The sequence below is a fragment of the Candida theae genome (assembly GCF_024610275.1).
Source record: "Candida theae strain CBS 12239 chromosome Unknown scaffold105, whole genome shotgun sequence".
Lineage (NCBI taxonomy): Eukaryota > Fungi > Ascomycota > Pichiomycetes > Serinales > Debaryomycetaceae > Lodderomyces > Lodderomyces theae.
Genome location: NW_026261397.1, coordinates 2,018 through 15,301, shown reverse-complemented (window position 1 = coordinate 15,301; position 13,284 = coordinate 2,018). Strand labels below are relative to the sequence as shown.

The 13,284-nt window shown below is 41.0% G+C and overlaps 5 protein-coding genes across 5 annotated transcripts; 3 read left to right on the top strand and 2 right to left on the bottom strand. All coding sequences in view use genetic code 12, as the record gives it.

Annotated features, from left to right (window-relative positions):
• Positions 1 to 278: 278 nt before the first annotated feature.
• Positions 279 to 1,167, top strand: KGF57_001792 (uncharacterized protein; the record flags this gene model as incomplete). Its single annotated transcript, XM_051751035.1, has 2 exons — positions 279 to 335; positions 397 to 1,167. 2 exons carry the CDS (start codon positions 279 to 281, stop codon positions 1,165 to 1,167), a joined length of 828 nt encoding a protein of 275 aa, XP_051609708.1.
• Positions 1,168 to 1,510: 343 nt separating this feature from the next.
• Positions 1,511 to 3,193, bottom strand: KGF57_001791 (APA2; the record flags this gene model as incomplete). The annotated part of the gene is made up of 3 exons (XM_051751034.1): positions 1,511 to 1,766; positions 1,822 to 1,922; positions 2,294 to 3,193. 3 exons carry the CDS (start codon positions 3,191 to 3,193, stop codon positions 1,511 to 1,513), a joined length of 1,257 nt encoding a protein of 418 aa, XP_051609707.1.
• A 170-nt stretch (positions 3,194 to 3,363) lies between these two features.
• On the top strand, positions 3,364 to 5,337 carry KGF57_001790 (uncharacterized protein; the record flags this gene model as incomplete). The annotated part of the gene is made up of 1 exon (XM_051751033.1): positions 3,364 to 5,337. The coding sequence occupies one exon, from the start codon at positions 3,364 to 3,366 to the stop codon at positions 5,335 to 5,337; it is 1,974 nt and encodes a 657-aa protein (XP_051609706.1).
• Positions 5,338 to 5,730: 393 nt separating this feature from the next.
• Positions 5,731 to 10,368, bottom strand: KGF57_001789 (uncharacterized protein; the record flags this gene model as incomplete). Its single annotated transcript, XM_051751031.1, has 1 exon — positions 5,731 to 10,368. The coding sequence occupies one exon, from the start codon at positions 10,366 to 10,368 to the stop codon at positions 5,731 to 5,733; it is 4,638 nt and encodes a 1,545-aa protein (XP_051609705.1).
• A 494-nt stretch (positions 10,369 to 10,862) lies between these two features.
• Positions 10,863 to 12,953, top strand: KGF57_001788 (uncharacterized protein; the record flags this gene model as incomplete). The annotated part of the gene is made up of 1 exon (XM_051751030.1): positions 10,863 to 12,953. One exon carries the CDS (start codon positions 10,863 to 10,865, stop codon positions 12,951 to 12,953), a length of 2,091 nt encoding a protein of 696 aa, XP_051609704.1.
• Positions 12,954 to 13,284: the final 331 nt, after the last annotated feature.

Here is a 13,284-nt window from a genome sequence, read left to right as displayed (position 1 = left end):
TGATCTCCCTATATTGTCTCATCTTGTGCTGATGATGCACATTGGCTCTCGCTGTGGGTGTTGATTACTGCTGGTCACTGATTCTTTGGTTGATCGATTTCGTGTGTTAAAATCTTTCCAGCAGATGGTAGCTACAGAGCTTCTTCGAGATCGCAAAACTTTTTTTGTGTCCATGATTTGGTCTTCTCTGCCCGCCCTATAGCTACAATTTGTTGAATACATTGATAAACAGGGGCCCTCTCACATGAGCATGACAAGCAAAAAAATACAATACCCGTATGTTAGATGTACTAAGCGATTTATATATAATCACTACTAACCAAATTCAGATTCTGGTATGGCGGGCTATCCAGCATGGTAGCATGCTTAGTAACGCATCCATTAGACCTTGCGAAGGTACGATTACAAACCGCATCAGCCCCTGGACAGTCATTACTTTCCATGTTGTATCGTATCATAACCAAAGAGGGATTCTTCAAGATCTATTCTGGGTTGACTGCGTCACTTTTGAGACAAGCCACTTATTCAACAACTCGATTTGGGATCTATGAAGCACTCAAAGGGTATTACGTCAATAAAAGTCACAACCAACATCCCGGTACCGCAGTCTTGTTACCATTGTCCATGGCAGCTGGAGCAACGGGTGGACTTATAGGTAACCCTGCCGATGTTGTTAATATTAGGATGCAAAATGATGCAACCTTACCTATTGATCAAAGACGAAATTATAGAAATGCATTGGACGGTTTGTACAAAATATGCAAGAATGAGGGGATGGGCTCCCTATTTCGCGGTCTATCTCCTAACTTAGTTCGAGGCGTGTTGATGACAGCATCGCAAGTCGTTACCTATGATATTGCGAAAGTTTTTTTGATTGACCAAATACGTATGGATCCGTCAAAAAAGTCGACCCATTTTGGTGCATCCTTGATTGCAGGATTAGTTGCTACTACAGTTTGCTCTCCAGCAGATGTTGTGAAAACGAGGATTATGAATAGTAAGGGAAGTGGTCAGAACGCAATTAGCATTTTCAAAAATGCAGTTAGCCAAGAAGGAGTTGGGTTCATGTTCAGGGGGTGGCTTCCAGCTTTCATTAGGTTGGGCCCACATACAATTGTCACGTTCTTGGTATTGGAGCAGTTGAGAGGTTTGAGACTCGGCATGTGATGCTTTACAGCATGAACACCCACTGTTTGTACAACCAGGACGGATATACATACAATTATAGAGTTTTTATAGAAAGTTCAAGGACGCGAAATACAAAGATAAGGAATTACATTGAGTGTGGTGGTGTAATCACTTCTTGGAGCCGTCCGGTTCTGGGACTTTGTAGACAAGCATGTAAAGCTGGTCAAAAGATCCACTCACACACACACATTGCACACATCCAAGGACACGTAGTCTGACGACAAGTTCCTCAGCACTTGAACATTTCTAATTAGAATACTACACCATAGCACGGACATGGTTTCAATTTAAAGCTCCGTACATTCTTTCCGCCTATTTAACCCTAAGAACTTTTGACTTCGATGTTATCCAACTCGGCTTTTTCGAAAGCTTCCTTTTCAGCTTCCAAAATGTATGGGATCAAATAGTGATCGTCCTCTTCAGGCTTGAGAGCCTTTCCTGGTGGAAGAATTTGTTGAGTCAAAGACAATTGATGAGCGGTGAGAATCCTGAAATTCCTGGAATAACTTAATGAGGGAGGTAATCTCTTGATGGCTTTTTGCATAACAGGTGTTTCCTCCATAAGTAAATCATTGAATCTAATAAACAGGTTAGTATACTTTAAGAAGTAGTCATTTGTACAACATCACATACTTTAATCCCATCTCTCTGTAACCAGCATAAGCTGTGAATTTGTTAGCAAGTGGAGTAACAATTTTAGACAAGGTTGGTCGGGACAAAATGAAGTTGGCAGCCTTAACGACTGATGTCATGGACAGCATCGTTGGTGATTTCTTAAAGTTGTAGAATTCGATAAGTAGCAACGAACTCCTTCGCTTCGTTCGTTTACGGTGCCACTTTATTTGATTTTTTTTTTTTTTCTTTTCTCTCTCTCTCTCTCTTTCGTAGGGGTGTAATTTATTTTTAATCGCACGTAATTGGTTGTTTGTTGTACACTTCCTAATGCGGTAACTAATTGCAAAACAAAAAACCATTTCAGGAGGAACTTATACTAGCAAATGTATACTGCTTAGGAAATGTAGGCTTCATTGTGTTCTTTAAAATACCCTCTAATTTAATAACTATAGTCGTCTACACGTAGCTCTACTGCGTTTGGTAAACATACACTTTTCAAAACGTTCAATGCACCAATTTCCTTCACCATGTCGAACAACTCTTGATTCTTGCACAAGATGAGACCGTATACTCCGCAAGCATTGATGCCTAATTTATCTTCAAATTTGGAGTTTGACCTTGGTACCATAAGCATATACTTTGTGGTCATGACGAAATTGAAAGAAATGTGGTGCTGATCGTTCTCTTTGAGTACATTCATTGTGTGTTGAAGAAGAGAAGCAAAACTAACGGCTAAGCTCTCGTCGCCAATGTCATTTTCATTTAGTCTGATCAAGTAATGAGCGAAAGGAATGTTCTGGTCCTGCAGCGGATTTTGGGCATTCGCGGGTGATGTAGTGTTCTGGGAAAGAAGCTCAGCATAAGATTTGAAACCTTTGCGTGAAGGAGCCCTCATAAATTGTATATGCTTATGGGGTTGAGAAGCACCACTCTCTGGTCCACAGTTGTAAAAAGCGAACCAGTCCTCATCTAACGGGCTTTGCTTGGCTAGTTCGGTCAAGATTTTGTATGTAGCAGATAGCTCTTCCTCTGATAGTGGGGTATTTTGGTGTTTGAACTCTCGTGTGACCATCAAGAAGTGCTTCGATATCACTGGAAACTTATTGAAAACAAGCTTGAATTCAAGATTAGGTCCATACCCCTCAAGAATCGTAAGCTCTGGCTCCGGCTTTTCAAAAGGATTGGACTCTCTATCACCCTTTTCTGGTCTGTGCATCAAAGATGTCAACATTGTCAATTGCACATTTGCACTCTTGTCTCCAATCGCAAACAGCTCAATTTCGTTGACCGCCGCATCTCCATTATACAAAACGGCCCCAGTTTTGAGCGCCTCTTGGTACTTCTCGCTCAAGGAGGTGTAAAATGTAGCTGGTAATTCGTAAAGGGACATAATTATTAGTTGGCACTTCTTAAATGGAGTTTTGCAAAAAAAGAAAAAAAAAAGTTGATCAGTCGCGACTTATAACGAACTATTTGTGTCTTTTTTTTCCTCTTTTTTTGTTCGCTTCTCAATGTTGAGGGTCTGTTACAGAGAAAGAGATACATGACGGTGTCACTTCAATGGGATCGAGCGAAGACGACGAGGCACTTAAAATTTTGGCTTCAATTCGAATTAAAAAGCTGATTGATGATTTACAATTACAGTACCTTTCACAAGGAGGAGAAACTGGATACCTGGAGCGAGTCATACGCGATGTTTTGAGTATTGTTTTTGAACTTGACCGCAGAGCAGTGCCGGATACTGTAAAGCTCTTATTAATAAAACGCTGTTTTATTCCTTCCTGCGAGGTACCGATCCAGGTTTTGCTCAACATTTTTGGCAACTTGGGGTCCACTCAATACCGTATTCACAGGACGAAAGATGTCCCACCCAAGAAGATAAGCATAGCGTTACAAGTGGAACTATTGAATCGAATCACGGAGAAGTTCGAGTCTTTTTCTCCCGCATTTCAAGCATACCTGTCGATTCTATTACCAATGTTGACAAAATTAATGTCGTATGAAGTGTTGAGATTCCATATATCAAGTATATTAAGATTGGTTATGTTTCAAAACTTACCACAGTATATGTGCTGCCGGAACATGCACAGGAGAAAAGAAACCTTTGCCTTGCGTAACTGGGAACACAATTGGATCAAAGACTTGCACATTAAATTTCCCGAGGATCCTAATTTACGAATGTTGGTTGACGTATTGGGAACGGTTATTGTATCTGACCCGATTACCTTAGAACCAAATACAAGCATTTTCACGAGTGACTGGAGGGATTCTTGGATCCAGAACCCGTCAGATGACAAATTCAAGCGGCAAAAGACTGGCTTAACGCTGGTCTTCGATCGCCGTGGAATTATCAAAGATGAGATGGATTCAATAAAAGCGTCAAATGTTGAACAAGATACCCGGAGGAAGAATATGCTTGCGATCCAACTATGTACAAACAAGGTGACGGTAGCGGAGGCAGACGAATATTTAAAGATTGTTTCATTTCAAAGTAGGGCATTTCACAAAGATTGGATTATCACAGCGTTATGGCATTTTCGACGTTTCAAAAATGATAATCTCTCTCTAGAGCACATAAATAAACTTCTTTTGAAGTCCGACAGTGGCTCTGAATGGCGGGAGATGCTTTGCCAAAGAGTCGCCTTCATGCCGCTACTTAATGCAAGTGGTGGTGAACTCCGGTCGATGATCATGAATGACAAGAAGAAATTGCTGGAGTATTACCCGCAAAATGTTCTTTTGTATCTGTCCTTGTGCGAAAAATATATCATCGGATTACTACGGTCAATTGAAGTTAATGTAATGCACAATTTCAAGCTTTTAAACGAAATAGCGCCGATGCTATTTGAGCTTACCCAATTCTGTCCTAAGGCTCGTGCTACTGTGGCGAGAATAATACTTTCGTTATACAGAAGGGGGCGTGTTGCTGACGGATCGCACACTGCCATCTTCACGCTACCCAGATCCATAGTCTACTTTATGTTGCTACAAGGAGATTTAAACCTCTTGGATGAAGTTTGTCTTCATATAGCTGAAGAGAAGAGTTTCCGCTATGAGGACGACAAGTCACGAAGGATGCAAAATTCTTTTACTATGGAGATTGTTAACCTCATCTGGAGAGGGAGATTTCTTAGTCTCGATTCGCGACGAGATTCACCCCATAAAGCATTTTTCTTCAACCCTTCATTGGTGCCGAAGGTGCTTAACTCAAACTTAGCTAGTATTGGACTTCGGGATATCGGGGGAATTTTGATGAGCCCTGTCTTTGCTTTCATCGCAGCTACGCGCTTGCGCTATTTGGAAGATAAGTATAACCTTGAGGTCAGACTTGAGGGCCCTCCTACGGAGGAAAGCATCGTACTTATGCAGACCAATACTCATGTCCAATGGTTGCAGTTGAGTAGAGATGCGATCAAGTTGGAAGTTTTAAGATATCTAGACGAGAAGCATTTTAACGGAATTTGCGATATGATGTTCAAGTCTTTGAAATCTTTATCGAAAGCGAGAGGTGTGACAAATATCATAACACAATGAGAATTGCTTGGAGTCAAACCTCCCTTCTCTCTCTCCCCCTCCCCTCAAACTCATGACTTGAGAGATAGATAAGCTTTTTTAAATCGAGTTAAATTTAAACATCATTGGATTGGAAGTTTATAGAAATCAAAAGTTTATTATTCACCGCTTTCATACACAACGGTGTATAGACTGAATTTACAATATTGGCAATTAACTACAATTGCTCAGAATTGAAATTGTGATGTACCCATTACGGTCAAATTGCACATACGCCATATGATAACTGTAGTTTACTTTAAAAGTTTAAAATGGACGTGTATTTCCAGATCTCGCCACACCAACTCAATTGTCGTACATACATGTCAAAATCATCGTACGAATTGATATTTTCTCTGATCCTAGTCACTGACTTTAAGGATGGCTGTTCAATTTTAGTGCTTCTCTTTTCTCATCATCAAAAACATCTGTGCTGTCAAACTCGGAGTCGTAGTACGATAAGGCAGGATTTTTGAGCTCTATCATTGGATTGTCCTGTGCAGACTTTTCCATCTCTTTTATCAACTTGATCATGCTATTCTCGCCGTAGTTGACCCCGTACGATGCACTGATAGGTATCACCCCTTGTACCCATGCATCAACAATTCTTGCCCTCTGCTTAGTTCCTAATCGAGATATAGGAAACTCGCCTTTCTTAATGAAGGCAACAATGTCAATAATCAAATGGTGCTTACTGAAAACCGTATTTATTATTAGTGGCACTAATGATGCAAAGTACCGAGTACGCTTAGATTCACAAACCACGACCGTGTAATCTGCACATCGAAAGACACAAGAGCCATTTTTGTAAATATCTGCATGGCAAAACTCAATTGTGTTTTCAATGTCAATGGGGAAATGATGCAAACCCATCACTTCAAAAGTATCAGCAATTTTTCCCAAGACAAAAAGTGGCTGAAACGATGAGATTTCGCTCTCATTTTGATAGCTTTTGTTTTTTGTTATCGAAATATTATGCAAGAAGCCCAATTCTCCCGTTCGAAGGTATGTCACATCAGGGTTTCCATCTTTGATTTTTCCACTAAATTGTATAGGAGTGAAATTGTCCACAGGTCCTTGGGGGCCGTTGGTAAACGACGTGAGATTTGCTTCCGAGCACACCCAAATTTCACCGTACTCACCCTCTTTACATATTCTCCTTGTTTCAGGGTTAACGATGGCAATTTCTGTGCATACGGGAACCATTCCCGAATCTTGTACATGGAGCGCATTCGGCACATCAGACTGGCTAACAACAGAAACATAACCCTGTCTCAACGCTACTGGGTCCAAGTAAAGATCAACAGGCGCAACTGTCATGTATGACCGGGTGGAGATAATCGGATTGAAGTAATGATTATGAACCGTGGACATTGATGCTGCACTCATCTTTGTGGGTTGAAAAACTTTAGCAATTTTCCTCAACAAGTCCACCTCGACTCTACTCTCGGTACTTATCATCATATTCTTCAAATGGGACAAGTTGAAACCTTTGGGAGAAAATTTAATGGCCGCGTACTTAAGCATCTGCTCCGTAACAAAAACGTCTTTCACCTTGTACCGAGCAAGTGTCAAAAAGAATGACAACGGATTCTCAGCATAATTAACTGGCGAGCTTAAATACGTAGTGGTTCCCAAAAAAACCCCCAAAAGACATGCTTGCACAAAGCCAATTCCTGAAGCGTGTCTCACACAGCCTACAATAGCGGACTGGGAACTAAGATTGCATGTTTCCTTGAACACCTTGCACATTCCAAGAATATTCTTGTGACTCAAAGTGGCACCAACACGGTAGTGATCGGAGGTAAAATTAAGCCAAACCAAAGCAATCCCATCTTCATTTCTAAGTTTATTGGAGCCCAGATAAGCAGAAATTTTTGTTGTCAAAGCACCCACATTTGTCACCTTACTAAGTTTGGTAGTGTTTTTTATCTTGAGCGATTTGACTCGTTTATGGGTGACTTTTTTTAAAGAGTCTGCTATAGGACCATTTTTCAAAAACTTTTCAACCTCATCGTTGACTAGTATTTCGGAAATGTCAAAGTCTTTGATCACTCCAATAAATGCAGGAAAGTCTTCTCCAATCCTGTTTGAGTCAAAGGGAAGCATTGGTATCGGTACGATCCCACAAACAAAACAAGCGTAAGTTGCTATAACAAAGTCCTCAGATAGCGAGTACATCAATATTACGTACTGCCCCGCCTTGATATTGGTCTTGTCGATTAAGTACTGGCAAACAGCATGAACTCTGTGCTCAAACTTCTTCCATGTTAAAGGTTTGTTCTTTCCGCTGACATCAACATTTTGAAAAGCAATGGAGTCGCCACTTTTAGACACACGGTACTTGAGAATATCATGTATTGTCTTGAAATCTGATAATATTGTGCCCGTTTTGTCATCTATTGCTTTAGCCCGATAGTCAATGGCCGAATACTGGTTGGGGAAATTTGTCAATGCTTTACTTCTCAACTCTGACACATATGGCGACCATATTCCTCCAATGACATCCTCGCCATGAGGTATCAAACTAATCGACTTTCTGACAAAAAATTTCACAAAATCAGCTTTCAAAGTTCCTTCCAAAAATTTTTTCTTGCAAAGCATATTTGCAATTTCTCTTCCACCACTTCGCATAATTTTCGGTAAAGTGTCACAATCAACAACCATCACACAGTACAATCTTAATGAATGTCTTTTATAAAGAGTGTCAAAACATTTTTGGGCAATTGCATTCAATACTGGTTCATTGAGTGGCACACCACTGTTTTGCTCAAGATCTCCAACTTTGCTTTTTGCCCCTCCATTATTTGCATCGGCACCACTTGCATCGTCGAATTGATTTCGTATAACTTCTGCCTCCACTATTGCAACGGGCAAATACTCATTACCGACAAATATGTCAAAAATTGTACAATCGTAAATCTGTTTCACCTCACTGGCCAACGTAGCTAGCAAATGCGAAGAATAGTGGTACCTCGATCCTGAATACAGCCCAACATCCAAGCTTGTTCTCTTGAACGATGGGTGGTCCATCCAGCTCACTCTTTGTCGTATTCTGTCTTCATACAAGCCCAACACATAGACTTTGCCGTTGTGCGTAAATCCCAAAAGCCCCGTTCTTAAAAAATCCATTTCGAGCAAGCCATCTGGCCCGTGGCATTTGGCATGAAAAATCAGCTTTGATTCCTTTCGCAAACCATAAAATCCACCTGAAAGGCATGGACTGTCAATCCAAATCTCTCCTAGCTCCCCTTTTTGCACTAAGGTTGCCAGTTCGGGGTTCACAACCGCCAAAGTTGCATCGGGAAGTGGATATCCAAAGGCATCTACCCTGAGATTGTTGCTGCCAATGTCGTCAGACGTTGATGGGTTTGTCTCCACAATCTTCACCAAATTTCGACCCAAACACTCCTTATCGATCACAACCGAAGACAAATCACTGGACTCATCGTCTGACTGTACATTTCCCATCTTTTCCTTCCCCCCGAGCCAATCTCTGAGAGAAATAACCATTCCACCATACTCGCTCAAAGTGAGCATCGGAATAATCGCATTCTCCGGATGTTGACAGCCTAACGGCCTGAGATACCTTTGGGCCAAAATTTCCATAAATTCTCCGTCAATAGTTAACGCGTTCACCAAAACCCACTTGACCGAAGAAAAATCAACCCTTTGCGTTTTCGAAAAGTACCTTGTTGCGCTCGGTGCCTCCTGATAATCATAAGTGACCCTTTTCAACCCCAAATAATCAGCCAAGAGCAACGATGCTCGACATCTTGTCAAAATGTTTGCATACAACCCCTGTGTTTCCATCACTCGCTGTGGCGCCCAGAACAATACATTTCCGCTATAAATGGTAAAAATTATACCTAGAATGAGGCCGATCGAGAACCTAATATCCAAGGTTGCCAAAACGACTTTTTTGTTTCCTTTGTATTCTTTGCTACTGCGCCGGAAAGCACCTCCAGAGTTTGGCAAACTCAGAAGCGCAACATCCAAACATTGCATTTGATGTGAAATGGTTTTGTGGCTGAGAGCAATGCCACGAAGCTCCCCCACTGGAGACCTTGAAAACTCAATATATGCTAGATTCATACTTTGTACAGCATCACCTCTGCTTTGATGCTTGGCATGCCAAGAAGATAACTCTGTTTTTTTTGCGGAGCCGAAATCAGTCGTTCTCCATTTCAATAACTTTGCGGGCCACTGTATTCTCAGATTCTGAGCATTGAGTCTTTCAAGTTCTTTCGCTACCGTGTCTGAGTACAAAAGAAGCTTTGTAGATGTGAGCGTTAGGATACTCAAAACTTCACTTAATGAGATATCCTGGTGTATTGGTATCGCTGTGACTCCTGCTAGAAAACACCCAAACAATGCAGCAACAAATTCGGTAACTTCTCCATCTTTGTACAATAAAATGACTGTGTCACTGTTTTTCATGCTTGATCTATGCTGAATTTCATAAGCTATCTTGACCGCCCGCAAATATAGTTTTTCCCAGGTGATGGAATTCACTTCCTTTCCCCTCGAATCCAACACAACAAAGGCCAAATCCGATTTATAGATGGTAGCCCTGTTCTTCAAAATTTCCAAGATGTCGTCTGAACGTTTGCTATCAGTGAAAAATGTTGCCGATCTTCTTGGTTTGAGGGGCATTTCCAACAAATTGGGGTCCAAAGGAAAATACTCCTGGTTCTGTTTCTGGTGGAGCCTATTCACTGACTGCATTATCTCCTCTCTTCTGTTGATATAAGTCCATTGGTCGATCGTTTTATTTACCAAGAAATCCTCGTCCAACTTTTGCAACAATATAGCCAAATCTGGTGGTATATCGGATGATCCGCTGGTGACGCCACTTGTACCCACTCCAGGGGATAGCCCCGAAGGTTTCATCATCAAGTGCGGATCTTGTGACGTGAGCGTGCCGAGGTCGGGATGCAATGCTGCAGTTGAGGCTGACCTTTGCCTTTCGTGGGGCGATAAGTGAATAGAATCCAAATTCAGTTGTGTCATTACAACTTTTTATTCTCACTCCTTCTCTTTTCAAATGCGGGTGCAGATCATACAAATACTTTCTGTTGAGCCAGGAAATCTTGCTGGATCAGTCTATTGAGTTGCTGGTAGTGATGTTGAAATGTGTTGATTATACAAGGGTTCGAAATGTTGGCAATCTTGTCTCTTTGTATTGATACTCCTTCTCTCTTTCTCTCTTTCTCTTTCTCTCTTCGTTTCGCCAGATCTCTGCTTATAGATCTCTTACGTGATGTTTTTTTGTTTTTTTTTTTTTTTTGCTTCAAGCGAGACATCGCATCTTTTTCTTTTCAGTTTGATTCGGGGTTTCGTATTGGTTTGATAGTGATATCTGCCATAATTCCAGTCTATACTGCACGAAAAAGTCTAACGTTTTTCTATTTCTTCTTTTTTGCACTAGAATCCATCGTCCTTCCACTTGGCTGAAGAAGAGGCATTTTGGTAAATCACGTTCCCTACATCTGCTTGGTCCAATAATGCTACGACTGACGAGCCTCCTGTCCAATCATGCTGCAAAACGTACAACTGCGCAGCCTTTCAAATACCTATTAGGTACTAAATGTCATTTGTTCATTCCTAGGGTATCCCCGAAGTCACTACAAAAACTTCCGTTGGACATTAAAGAAGACGAAATTGAACATCAAATACGGACAAAGAGACTACTACAGAAGCAAAAATATCTTGACAATGATGCCTTGAGCATCAAAAAACTAGCGAGAAAGGAGCTATCTACTTTGAGAGAGCTAACGAAGGAAGTTGCGCAGCCGTCTTTCGATGTTGACAGTGGCAAACTGACCTTGGAGTCGGCCGAGCAAGTGTACGAGGCAATACATGATCCCCTGGCACTTCACTCCGACTCCATCTCCAGTGAACAACCGGGCATTTGTTCTTTCCCTTCAGAGATCAATGAAAGACTTGGGCTAGTTTCAAATTACTTGATGCTGCCTACCGATGCTGCGCAATTCAAACCCCAATGGTCTCTTCTATTACACCAGTTGAAATTAAGTGGAGGCTTCAATGGGCTCGATGCTACAACTGTGCAAGCGTTTGTGAAAACAATACCCTTTCCGGTGCTAAAAAGTCTTATCCCGCGAATTATCGAAATGTACAAAGAAGCAGGAGTCACCATTACCACTAAGGTCGAATTTTTAATCTTCAAGGCACTAGCAACTGGAGGTAAAGTTACTCCCAGCGAAGTTCAAATGATGGAAACTTACTTTGAAAAGCTATTAGAAAAGAATGATCAAAAGACAGACTATTATGAAACCATGGTTTGTGCATATGTGAAGAGCGATAACATGAAGAAGGTGGAAAAGTTGCTCAGTGCAATGAAATTAAAGAACATAGAGATCACACGCTCTATATTTACATCGATACTTCAGGGGTACGTTTATTATGTAAATGATCACGACAAAGCGTGGGAGACGTTCAATGCCATGAAATTCTTGTCCAAAAAGACTCAACCGAATGAACGCAACTATACCGATATGATTTTCTCGTTTGTCAAGAACAACAAGTTGGAAAGTGCGTTGGATATGTATCAAGAAATGTTGGATAACAGAATACCGTTGAATCAGAACATATTGGCTACGTTGGCAAGGGGCTGCTGTAAAAGCAAGCGGTTTGCAATTAAATCGTGGGACTTCATTTTCAAAATATACGATCATGGATGGTTTCCTAATTTGCAAACTTATGAAAGTATGTTAAATTTGTCTGCATTTGAAGGCACGCTTGATCTAACAAGGGCATTATTCTTAAAGATGACAGAGACTAATTCAGTCACACCAAAAGCAGTTCTATATTTGATGATGTCTTATTCCAAACATTCTTTCGAAAAGTCGTCTAAACGTGCCTCCATCGACCATGACGAACGAGGACGGTTATTCAAACAAAAAGTAATGCAGGACATCGTCTTTGCGCAACAACTGAATGGATTTCCGTTTCTTCCTTTATTAGCCTTGCCCAACAACGATGCAGCTTTGGCTGAAGCAACCGCTATCATTTCATATATCAAGAAGTCGAATCCCCGGCTCTTGACTCCCCAGTTGGTAACAACTTTTTTGAATACATGGACCAACTTGGGTACTATGGAAGGTTTTTCCAAGCACTATGAGGATCTCACGTGTTTTGAACCGTTACGCAAGTCTGATATGAAAAGCGGAACTGTTACAGAGTTTAACAAGACTGATATTGGTAATGACAAAATTGCGAGAGATACTCCCATTTATATTGCGGCATTGAAAGCTGCTGCCAAGTTCAAAAACTATGAGCTTGCGAAAGAGATTCTTGAAGAGCGAGGTCAATTTAGAAGATCCAAAGCATACCAGTCTATGTCAAAAAGGGCTCAAAGCCTGTGGGATTTTGAATTTGCTAGAGCACTAGTAGAGTGCTTCAAGAATATGAACATGCTCAAGGATGCCTTATCTGTAGTACTCCTGTCCGAAGAAAGGTTTCCTTGGAGCTGGAAAGAATTGGGCGGTTTGGCAGGCGCTGCGTTATCAATCGAAGATTTGCAAATGGTGGATGAAATTAAGCGAGTGATAAAAAGTAATAGAAATAGACGGTAAATAATTTGTAAATAGGCAGACAACTGGCAATATAGTCAAGTTTTCAAAGTACTTCTGACATTGCCAAATCAGTCTGGCAAATCAATTGTTGTAACCCAGAAACAGATAATGGTTGGTACGTTTTCAATGCACTATTTGGGGGGGTGGCAAAACTCTACCACTGATGGTTCAGTGATTTCATACAACATTTATTGGCTCACAGTAATTGTCACGTTGTTGTGGTATAGTTGTTTCCTTTGAACAAAACTGATGCAAGAATGTGCGAGACATTCTTCTTAAAAGCAATGCCTGCACGGGTGTGAACCCATACCTAAATGTAACATATATAGGC